We start from the raw sequence: 12,394 nt of genomic DNA on the forward strand, positions 1-12,394 counted from the left end.
TGTGCAGTGTGGGAAAAGGTTTTAAGGCGAGAGAGAGCAGTAGAGGTGAAAGGGGAGGAATGGAGATAAATGTGGGTAAAGTGTAGGAGACGAGCAGGGGCATAGTGAGAGATCAAAGCTGATATGTAGGAAGGAGACGATGAGTGGGAGCTTTAAAGGTAAGGAGGAGAACTTTGTAGGTGATCAGAAATTTGATGGGAAGCCAGGACACTGATTAAAAGAGGAGATGAGCAGAGACTATTTTGGGAGAAAGCGAAATTATTCTAACAGCCGAATTTTAGCTAGATTGCAGGGGAGAAAGTTGTGAGGCAGGGAGGCCTGTTAACAGTATGTTACAATATTCAAGACAGGAGAGGATAAGGGCATACATTAGAGTTGTAACAGTAGATTGACAGAGGAGAGGGCGAATCTTAGCAATATGACGGTGGAAAACGTGACATTTTGGCAATGGTGTTAATGCGCATGGAAAAGGAAAGGGAATAGTCAAATGTCATTCTTGGGCAAAGTGCTTTGGCAACAGGATAGATGTTAGTACCATTTACTGTGATGGAAAAGGAGGGTATTAGGCCAGATTTAGGGGGAAATAAGAACTACTCAATTTTAGGCATATTAATTTTAAGGCGGTGGAGTGCAATCCGCGAGAATAAAACCAGGAGAGAATCTCAGACTTGGGACTGGATTGCAGGAGGGAGGGTGGAAAGATATATCTGCATATTATCTGCATAGAGATAATACCTGAGGCCAAAAGAGTTGATGAGGTCACCAAGTGATAGTGTGTAGAGAGAAAAGGAGAGGTACCAGAACAGAATGACATGTAAAAATGCAAAGCCAGCAGTACAACCAACTTCACACTGATGATACCCATTAAGGTTGAAACATGTCTGTGAATGGTTTCTCTGGCTTTGCATCTGATTCCCATGCTGTGCTTTAAAGCTGTGTTAACAGCGAGCATTAGATTATATGGGCTCCATGTAACAATGTTTTTTCAGGCAAAAGGTGACACGGTGTGCTCATTTGCAAGTCATTTCCCAGAATCCCTTGCTGCAGTGGAAGCACTGTATGCTGGGGATAATGGTGAAAGGCAGGGTTGCAGACCTGCTTAAGACATGTGAATGTGCTCACGAGTGATCTTTTTATTTGCTATATGCAACACGGTGGAGGTTTCTTGTTGCCTTTTTCACCCACCATAACTGAAAACATATTATTTATATATATTTATTGGGATTGAGGGCTTAGACGTAAGGAGGGCAGCTTTGTTGAGAACTTTGGAAGTCAGAATTAGGGTTTTAAATTTGATTCTGAAGGATATGGGAAGCCAGTGTAGCAATTTGCTTAGTGGAGCGGTGAGTGAGGTAGATTAGTCTGGCAGCAGCGTTTTGGATGGATTGGAGTTGGGATACGCAGATAAGGGATATGCCCAGTAGGAGAAAGTTGCAGTAGTCCTACCAATGTACACTTCTTCAACATTTTGCCTTCTTAATACATTTAAAACAGGCTGAGGCATAGACAGAATCAAAGGCTTTTTCGAATCTATGAATCCTAAAATGAGTGGTTATCATATTCATTACTTCAGGAAATCACTCGTCACGAGTTGGATGTAGTCCGTTGACTGCATAACCCTGCCGTACTCTTAAGCCTCGGACATGGTCAAAAAGACCGTGCTGAGCCGCGCTGAGGGGAAACATTATCCCTATCAGCACGGCTTTCGACGGCGCTTCCGCAGGCGTGCGGAGGCGTGTGGAATTGAAGCTGACAGAGAAATTTAAGTTTTCCCGCTGAGGGAAGTGCAGGGTCGGTCACGTGACTGCCAAAAGCCAATGGCAGTCCATGACGTGGTGCGCTAGCCCCGCCTCCCGCTCCGCCTCCATCCCCGCTTCCCACTCGGCACACAAACGCGCATGCTGATGCTCATGCAGGGACACGAAAAAGCTCCTGCTTGAGCAGGAGAGCATGAGCGTCAGCGCTGCTCAGCGCTCTTCTTTTCACCATGTCCGGGGCCTACGGGCAAAGTGGGATTCTGTTGCAGCTGACGAGTAAGGAAGGATCTTTGTCAAAATCTTGTAAGTGATTGGATGTAGACTGATTGGTCTGTAGTTCTTCTGCCTCTTCTGTCTCTTTTCTTATGGATGAGGATAACTGTGGCATTGCTCTATTGTTCTAGGATTTTCCTGTTCTATCAGCATTTAAAGAGTTTTGCAAGAATTTTCTCTACTTCTTCCTCAGCTTCTTTCAATATTTCCATTGTAATTACATCTTCCCCAGGGGCCTTCCCATTCTTGATGGATTTTATTTCATCATAGGGGAAAGAAGCATATCTCTATATTATAGAATTATTTTCTCTTCTCCTCCGTGAGATATAGCACATTATAATGCACATAGCCTGGTGGCAGATATGGAGAGTCAGATAGTTATAAAGTTTAGACAGAAAGCAGACGAAGAAAGAAAACCAGTTGACTTTTCAGGAGAAAGCAAGAATGCTGGAAGAGAAAGAGGTGAAAATAATTGATGACATCATAATTTATCAAATGAAAGAGATATGGTGTAGAGAGAGAAGGGAGTGAGAGAGGGGAGTGGGGAAATATATAGAGAGATAGTTGTGGAGAGAGAAAAGTGGGGGAGAGAGGAGAGGGAGGAGAGAGAAAGGGGGGAAAGAAAATGTCAAACCTGTCATTAGCTTGCAGATGGCAGAGCTGACGCACGAAGTATGCATGGGCTGAGCCCTCGCACAAAAAACAAAACAAACTTACCTTGTGATTCACAGTTAAAAAATTAAACTCTACAAAAAGCAATACCCAGTATCACAGTTCCATCTAAAGCATGGCTGACAAACTTTTGCTAAGATATACCATGATGGTGTGAGCCACAAACACACATTCTGCTGTGTGATTATAGATACAGTACCATAGTCCTAAAAAATAACAGATACCGATCCAATAATGACATACTGTATGCTGGTCATGTTGCAGATGTCTTCGGCCCTCACTTAACATGATGCAGTTTAGAGACCTGTTCCAGTAGCTGCAGTGGTCTTTGAGAAGTTAACATTTGTCATAAATTGTGGTACCTTTTATTGCACTATTCATACATGAAATTCTAGTATACAGAGAACTATTTTTAATGTGTATTTGTGAACATAAATTCACAGAGACTATATAATTGCAAAACCTTGGCATACTATTAACTACAGCGGTCTCATTATTTGGTAGGGCACGACCTAAGGAGGTACCAACTTTATGATCCATTAAAATGTACCAAAGCCAATATCAAAAACACCTTCTTTAAACAACAGTGAACATACTTGGGCAAAGCTTCGGCAGTGACCGGATTACTTTCATCATGTCAATGCTGCTTAAGGATATTTTTATTTTTTGTATAGTGGGACAGTGTACGCACCACGGTACATCACGTTTTTGCAGGCACAACTCCCTGCCCCGTAGAGCTTACAATCTATTTGTTTCTTGGTGCCTGAGGCACAGGGAGATAAAGTGACTTGCCCAAGGTCACAAGAAGCTGACACCGGGTATTGAACCAGATTCCCCTGCTTCAAACTCGGTGTCACTCAGTGACACAGTCAGTGTCTTTAATCACTGAGCCGATTCTTCATCCCATAATTTTCACCATAGCGACCAAAACATATTTTGCCTCTATTCTTCGACTGGCTCTGCAGGCCACAGTGCCAGACTGAGCTAAATCTCAAAAAGGAAACATTTTAAAAGTATTATTTTCTGACAGAAGAGGCACATGTGTAGCTTCATTAAGGACATTACAGGAGAATGTACCTCACTACAAGATGAAATTATATGCCCTTTATTCGCCATATGTTCCCATTATGAATGAAACATACTTGTAGTTCGTTTTGACTCCATGACGTGTGATCATAAAGATCTTTCACTACGTGCCAAATCCTACAGGTTTTGGGAAACATAGAAAGGAGCTGGATTCTGTTCCCACCTCTCCCATATTGGATTCATATGGAGCAGGAATATTTCATAGCTAGATCTTAGATCCCAGCTCCTAGAGTCAAAAGATGGACACGGCAAGGATAGGAGTGGTACATTTTAAGCTATATTTTCTGTAAAACATCTTATTTTTGACATCCACAAATGTATTTTATAATCCTTTTACTGCCAGAGGAGACAGCAACACATTACAACAAAAAGGATTACGAATATTCATAGGTGGCCATTCATATGCAGCAATTAAACTTGTGATTTTTACTGTATGTAGGTGGATCTTGCAGATTTCGAGGGTCAAACCTTAAACACTTTTTTTAGCAATAAATTTGTGTCCACGCAAAACATAAAGCAACTTTTACTACTGAATTTTTATTTTTTAATTCTTTTAGCATGTTCTTGTTTAGCGCTGCTATATTTTTACGTAGCACTTTACAGAGACATTTTGCAGGCACAGGTCCCTGCCCCGTGGAGCTTACAATCTATTTGTCAGGTGCCTGAGGCACAGGGAGATAAAGTGACTTGCCCAAGGTCACAAGGAGCCGACACCAGGAATTGAACCAGGTTCCTGCTGCAAACTCGGTGCCAGTCAGTGTCTTTACTCACTGAGCCGCCACTCCCTATTTTATGCACATTGTTGTTGAGCGTCTTTCAGTACTATTGCGAGCAGGGGTGTGGAGAACCAAAGCCATGCAGAATGCCCTCTAGGGCAAGTACCTTGTGTGCTATTGTTTAATATGTTTTTTAAACAATGCACAGTTAGGCATCTGAAACAATTTGCTTTGGTTTGGAACATAAAAACAATTGGACATCATTCAGTAATATGTTTCAGTGCTATCTATAAAAAAGCTGTGTGTGCTGTGCACGCGCATAGTAAGTGAAACTTCTTTGACCTTTGTCACAGAAATTGTATTTGTATTGGTGATGTTTTAATTAAAAATCAAAATACAATTTAATTGACAAAACGCAAATACTTTTGACTTATAATGCGCGTGCTCGGCACACATCCCCTGTATTAGCTATTTGCACTGAGTGTGAATATGTGTGTCAGTGTGTGTGTGTATGTGTGTCAGTGTGTGTGTGTATGTGTGTCAGTCAGTGTGTGTGTGTGTTTGTGTGTGTATGTTTGTCAGTCAGTGTATGTGTAAGTCAGTCAGTCAGTGTGTGTGTGTGTATGTGTGTGTCAGTCAGTGTGTGTGTGTATGTGTGTCAGTCAGTCAGTGTGTGTGTGTGTGTGTGTGTGTGTATGTGTGTCAGTCAGTCAGTGTGTGTGTATGTGTGTCAGTCAGTGTGTGTGTATGTGTGTCAGTCAGTGTGTATGTGTGTCAGTCAGTGTGTGTATGTGAGTCAGTGTGTGTATGTGAGTCTGTGTGGGGGTCTGTGTGTTGGTCAGTCAGTGTGTGTGTGGGGGTCAGTCAGTGTGTGTGTGGGGGTCTGTGTGGGGGTCAGTCAGTGTGTGTGTGGGGGTCAGTCAGTGTGTGTGTGTGGGGATCAGTCAGTGTGTGTGTGGGGGTCAGTCAGTGTGTGTATGTGAGTCTGTGTGGGGGTCAGTCAGGGTCTTTACTCACTGAGCCGCCACTCCCTATTTTATGCACATTGTTGTTGAGCGTCTTTCAGTACTATTGCGAGCAGAGGTGTGGAGAACCAAAGCCATGCAGAATGCCCTCTAGGGCAAGTACCTTGTGTGCTATTGTTTAATATGTTTTTTAAACAATGCACAGTTAGGCATCTGAAACAATTTGCTTTGGTTTGGAACATAAAAACAATTGGACATCATTCAGTGATATGTTTCAGTGCTATCTATAAAAAAGCTGTGTGTGCTGTGCACGCGCATAGTAAGTGAAACTTCTTTGACTTTTGTCACAGAAATTGTATTTGTATTTATTTAAAAAATATTTTACCAGGAAGTAATACATTGAGAGTTACCTCTCGTTTTCAAGTATGTCCTGGGCACAGAGAAAAACAAATAATACATGGTTATTTAATGAATACAGTTACATAAATGAACAAGGTATACATTATATACAAGACATTGCATGCACAGTTAAAGAAAATATATATTATGAGCGTATGAAACAGTTACAGACCAGGTTAAAATGTGAGACAGCCTTAGATTTGAAAGAACTTAAACTGGTGGTGGATGTGAGGGTCTCTGGTAGGTTGTTCCAGTTTTGGGGTGCACGGAAGGAGAAGGAGGAACGTCCGGATACTTTGTTGAGCCTTGGGACCATGAATAGTCTTTTGGAGTCTGATCTCAGGTGATAGGTGCTGCATGTGGTAGGGGCGAGGAGCTTGTTCAGGTAGCTGGGTAGCTTGCCCAGAAAGTGTTGGTGATGTTTTAATTAAATATCAAAATACAATTTCATTGACAAAACGCAAATACTTTTGACTTATAATGCGCATGCTCGGCACACATCCCCTGTATTAGCTATTTGCACTGAGTGTGAATATGTGTGTCAGTGTGTGTGTATGTGTGTGTATGTGTGTCAGTCAGTGTATGTGTAAGTCAGTCAGTCAGTGTGTGTGTGTGTGTGTGTGTCAGTCTGTGTAAGTGTGTCAGTCAGTGTGTGTGTGTCAGTCAGTCAGTGTATGTGTATGTGTGTCAGTCAGTGTGTGTGTATGTGTGTCAGTCAGTGTGTGTGTATGTGTGTCAGTCAGTGTGTATGTGTGTCAGTCAGTGTGTGTATGTGAGTCAGTGTGTGTATATGAGTCTGTGTGGGGGTCTGTGTGTTGGTCAGTCAGTGTGTGTGTGGGGGTCAGTCAGTATGTGTGGGGGTCAGTCAGTGTGTGTATGTGAGTCTGTGTGTATGTGAGTCTGTGTGTGTATGTGAGTCTGTGTGGGGGTCAGTCAGTGTGGGTGTGGGGGGGTCAGTCAGTGTGTGTATGGGGGTCAGTCAGTGTGTGTGGGGATCAGTCTGTGTGTGCATGTGAGTCTGTTTGGGGGTCTGTCAGTGTCTGTGTGGGGGTCAGTCAGTGTGTGTGGGGGGGTCTGTGTGGGGGTCAGTGTGTGTGTGGGGGGTCTGTGTGGGGGTCAGTAAGTGTATGTGTGGGGGTCAGTCAGTGTGTGTGGGGGTCTGTGTGGGGGTCAGTCAGTGTGTGTTTGGGGGTCTGTGTGGGGGTCAGTCAGTGTGTGTGTGGGGGTCTGTGTGGGGGTCAGTCAGTGTGTGTGTGGGGGTCTGTGTGGGGGGTCAGTCAGTGTGTGTGTGTGGGGGTCAGTCAGTGTGTGGGGGGGTCAGTGTGTGTGTGTGGGGGTCAGTCAGTGTGTGTGTGTGTGGGGGGGGTCAGTCAGTGTGTGTGTGGGGGTCAGTGTGTGGGTCAGTCAGTGTGTGTGTGTGTGTGTGGGGGGGTCAGTCAGTGTGTGGGGGTCTATGTGGGGGTCAGTCAGTGTGTGGGGGGGTCAGTGTGTGTGTGTGTGTGGGGGGGTCTGTGTGGGGGTCAGTCAGTGTGTGGGGGTCAGTCAGTGTGTGTGTGGGTGTGTGTGTGTGGGTCTGTGTGGGGGTCAGTCAGTGTGTGGGGGTCTGTATGGGGGTCAGTCAGTGTGTGTGGGGGTCAGTCAAGGTCTGTGGGGGTCAGTCAGTGTGTGTGTGTGGGTCTGTGTGGGGGTCAGTCAGTGTGTGTGTGTCCTGCTGCAGCCAGGGGCGGGGTGTAAAATTGCGCACCACTTCTCCCCCTCCCCTTCTGCAAATTCTGCGCAACCCCCCCCCCAACCCCCTCTTACGCAAATTCTGCGCACCCCTCCCTCCCCACCCCCCGCGGGATACATGCGCCAGGCACGGGCATGAGTGACCCGCCACAGGCGAGATTACCCGTCCGCTGCCCGGCCCACCCTTTCTTCCAGCAGCAGGAGCCGGCGCCGAGCCCCTGTGCCGAGCGGGTTGCGCCGTGTGCCACCGCTTCCTGCGGGCGCAGGAGGGCCGCGAACGCCCACATCAGTTAGGAGCGTGTGGGGGGAACGACGCCGCTGCCAGCTGCTTCTGCGCATGTGTGGCGTCCGTCAGCGGCGCCATCACAATTGCGCATGCGCGGCATGGCAGCGGGCGGCGGAACACCGGCAGTTAGGAGCGGCGGCTATCGCCGCCGCATATGTGAGCAACCGGGTGTGGGGTGTGTGGGAGGGTGAGGGGTGCGGCGGCGATTAGGAGTGGCGCCGGCGGCTATCGCCGCTGCTGCCGCCACATGTGACAGGGGACGTGTGAGCGGAGCGGCGTCCATTACGTGACGTCACTTCCGTTTCACATTTCGCCCCCCATCTATCCAGTTTTATCCCATCAGAGGTGCCACTAAAGAAGTTTCACTTCAAAAATGAACATTTAAAAGAACGTAGCTAAATAGAACTGTTACAAGTTTAGATTATTCAACGTGGCATTACAAAATATAAAATATACATGGATGGGGTTTGTATGTTAAATAGAAAAACATTATAAAAGATACAAAATACAAGGTGAGGAGATAGAGGGGTCTCTAGCTGTATGAGAAATTGAACACACAGTGACATTAGAAAAAAGGGAGTAAGCTTGTCTTTCTATTGTTTGTGCATATTTTGTTGAAGAAAAAAACATGAGATATTGAATTCTACTTTCCTTCCATTACAGGTTAAACCAGTGTTTTTCAACAGAGGATCCTAAGCGCACTGGGGCTCCTCGGGCATACCTAAAGGGTGCCCTGCAATTTTCAAGTCATTTGAAAATTGTACAAAATTCAGAAGAATTTACAATGCATCGGATCTCAGACGCGCCATCTGTGAGGGTTGGGGTTCCTTACAATGCAGCGGATCTCAGTCAGACGCTCCATCAGCTAGAGTTGGGGATCCTTACAATGCATCTGACCTCAGACGCGCTATTAGAGAGGGTTGGGGTTCCTTACAATAAATCTGATCTCAGACACACTATTAGAGAGGGTTGGGGTTCCTTACAATGCATCTGATCTCAGACGCGCTATTAGAGAGGGTTGGGTTCCTTACAATAAATCTGATCTCAGACGCGCTATTAGAGAGGGTTCTGGTTCCTGACAATGCATCTGATCTCAGACACGCTATTAGAGAGGGTTGGGGTTCCTTACAATAAATCAGATCTCAGACGCGCTATTAGAGAGGGCTCTGGTTCCTGACATTGCATTTGATCTCAGACGCGCTATTAGAGAGGGTTCTGGTTCCTGACAATGCATCTGATCTCAGACGCGCTATTAGAGAGGGTTGGGGTTCCTTACAATGCATCTGACCTCAGACGCGCTATTAGAGAGGGTTGGGTTCCTTACAATGCATCTGACCGCAGACGCGCTATTAGAGAGGGTTGGGGTTCCTTACAATGCATCTGACCTCAGACGCGCTATTAGAGAGGGTTGGGTTCCTTACAATGCATCTGACCTCAGACACATTATTAGAGTGGGTTGGGGTTCCACAGACTTTCACTATATAATAATTGGATATCTTAACCAAAAAAAAGGTTAAAAAACACTGGGTTAAACAGATCACACTACAACCATTGTCTGCCTCAAAGTCAGCATTGGAAAAAAACAAATGTATTTTTTAATCTTTACATGTGTTCCAAAATTGGTGAAACAAAGGAAGCGAATGGAACATTCCTAGACAATGGGGCTTTTTGTTACAAAACAAGATGACACTGACATCCAAAGCATCAAATGGAGACTTCCTGCAAACCACATCATTTCAGAGTCAAGCCTGTCCTTTAAGGATACAAGAAACAAAATAAGGACTTAGCATTGTTATTGCTAAAGCCATTTTTTTTTAGCAGCACAGCAAATAACTTGTCACATATTTTAATAAATGCTTTTGCACTGTTGTCTGGGGTAAACTAGGACATTTGGTAGCTTTCTGAAAAAACAAAAACTATTTTTTTTTTCCTTTATCAAAAATAAAGCTTATTATTAAGTCAAAAAATGTGCTGGTTCTTAAATATGTTTGCTCAGGACACTGGTGTCTGTCATGGAAAAAACGTTCTGCAGTCAGCTCGCCGCCGGCCACCTCGCCGCTAAGGTAAGTTATTTAGGGGCTATATGGTAAGGAGTTAGGGCAGGGGAGTCAACTCCAGTCCTCAAGGACCACAAACAGGTCAGGTTATCAGGATATCCCTGCTAATACACAGATTGCTCAATCAGTGGCTCAGTCACAGACTGAAGCAGGGGTATCCTGAAAACCTGGCGTGTTGGTGGCCCCTTGAGGACTGGAGTTGGCCCCCCCTGGGTTAGGGTAATGAGTTAAGGTTACAGGCTCTGATTATGGGTTTTACGGTAAGGAGTTAAGATTTGGTCACATTCGAACATTCGAACATTTAGTCTATTGTTAATAGTCTGTGTGTTCTAATTCTGGGATCCTGGAAGTAGCAGGCAGCAGTTTCCTTCCATGCTTGGTCGCCAGTATAAGGCCTTGCCCCCGCTGCCTACTACAGCGTCCGCTGTGGCGGACGCTGCGCGCACGAGAGCCCTCCCCGCAATGGCGCCGGGCCCGCTGTGAGGGGGGGCCGCAGCGCTCGCGCGAGAGCTACTCCTGCTCTCAATAGAATTGAGAGCAGGACTCGCGTCGAGCGATTAGGCACGCCCCCCGGCGGTTCAGCCAATGAGGGCGAACCTGCCAGGTGACGTCACTCCTCCGCCACGCCCCCCCCCCCCCGGTCTCTCCTCCTGCAGTGAGCTGCAGACCGGGGAATCGGCTGAACGCGCAGCCAAAAGCGCGGGCGCGCGTTACAGCGGAGAGACAGGGGCCTTAGCCTAAGGCCTCGTCCATACAGTAGTGCAAGATACGGAGAGCTACATAGCTCGTGCTACAAACAAACGTGTGTATTCCAAAGCACATGGCCATAGTGAGCGCGAGCTTGCACGTGCACGCGAGATACAAGGATACCAAAAGCAGAGGAGATATATAGGATCTTGGAAAATACTTGAAATAAGAGAATTACAACATTTACAGAAATAAATAATGTTGGATCTAATATTTGTATGTGACTAACATTTCTTAAAGGCTACAAATGTCTACGTTCTCTTTATCATTTAACAAATTACTTATTTAACAAATTACGTATTTGTTATAATAATTAAAGAAGCATTCCAATATTGTTCAACTCCTCCCTCACCCCCCTGTCTAGGTATGAAGCAGAGGGTCTCCAGAGCTGGACTGTGGTAATTTCAGGTGCAGTGACCTTCTGCTTCACGAGATACTTCACACACATTCCCAGCTAGATACTTACAAGAAAAGGTGCTGCCAGTTCCTTATGCAGGTGTATTTCTCCCACGCCACACGTTCAAATAGGAAGCTGCGACGCATGACGTGGTGGCTTCCTATTGGCTCTGTGCCGAGGATCATTTATATCTTGAGAAGCAGGGGGCCCTGAAGCTGAAACTAACGCAACTCATCTCCAGAAACCCACTGATTCATATTCAGACAGAAAATACATCTTTTAAACAGCAGGTTGTCCCTTTAGAATATTAGAAGCACTCTTAGAAAAATCTATAACATTAATAATAAAAATGCTGCTTATACAAGTGTCCCATACAGAGTCGTTGACTGAATTTTACATGACAACATTTTTCTCCAAGAGCTTAAAGTTTAATTTCAGGGGACTAAGACTCGGTGAGGGGCAATGAAGCCACGCCGAGAGAAGACATCAGTACATTTGTAATGGCATGTCCAAAATGGTTGCACTTAAGTTGCTTTATCTTTCGCCACCAAAAAATAGTTATATATTTAGGGTCACTAGTTTGCTTTATACTGGCATTAATTATAACAAAAATATGTATTTGAGGAAAAGAGAGATCAAACGGAAGCTCGGGCATATAAAGTAGCCACATATATGTCTTAATTTGCTTTACTTTTTGCAAGTTGGGAACAAATGATGAAAGATTTTTTTTAAGCAACAAGAAGTGGATGTTGTTACTTTGAGCTATAAGAGCACTGACTCATTGGCTGGCTAGTGCCAGGTCATCATACTGGAGCTTACCTCTGTGGCCATGCTTGTTTGTTCCAATTCAACCATGTTAGCTTGCACCAGCTGTTGCAGGAGTTGTACTTGACCCACACTTAGGAAGAAGTCCAAGCTTGTGGTAATATTTACTTCCAAGGAATGGCCGCACACTAAAATATCCTAGGGGGGGAAAAGGTAGATCACATATCATTTCTGTTAAAAGGTAGATCACATATCACTTGAGCTCATGGGACAAAAATAAAATAATAATCTACAGTATGTCTAACATATACTAAATCAACAGCACCTGTAAAACCTACAGTACATAGAGGTGCCAAAGTTTGCAAACAGGTTTTTTTTCTTTCATTTGTAATCAATACTTACTTTCCATAGTTGACCTAGACTGAAATGTCAAAAATGAATCCATTCATACATATGAGCAACTCTATAAACACAATGTCAAATGGTTAACGACTTATGTATATTGCCGAAATACAGATAACTAGCTTTAAAAAACAAGCTCATACC

The 12,394-nt window shown here is 44.8% G+C and overlaps 1 protein-coding gene across 2 annotated transcripts in view; it reads right to left on the minus strand.

Annotated features, from left to right (window-relative positions):
• The window catches only part of VPS13B (vacuolar protein sorting 13 homolog B), a 1,123,013-nt gene that overhangs the window by 347,565 nt on the left and 763,054 nt on the right, over positions 1-12,394 (minus strand). For both annotated transcript variants that reach the window (XM_075582636.1, XM_075582637.1), the window contains exon 33: positions 11,903-12,046. In XM_075582636.1, the coding sequence (XP_075438751.1) occupies positions 11,903-12,046 (144 nt within the window). The remainder of the gene's footprint in view (positions 1-11,902; positions 12,047-12,394) is intronic.

This window comes from Ascaphus truei, chromosome 2 (assembly GCF_040206685.1).
Source record: "Ascaphus truei isolate aAscTru1 chromosome 2, aAscTru1.hap1, whole genome shotgun sequence".
NCBI lineage: Eukaryota > Metazoa > Chordata > Amphibia > Anura > Ascaphidae > Ascaphus > Ascaphus truei.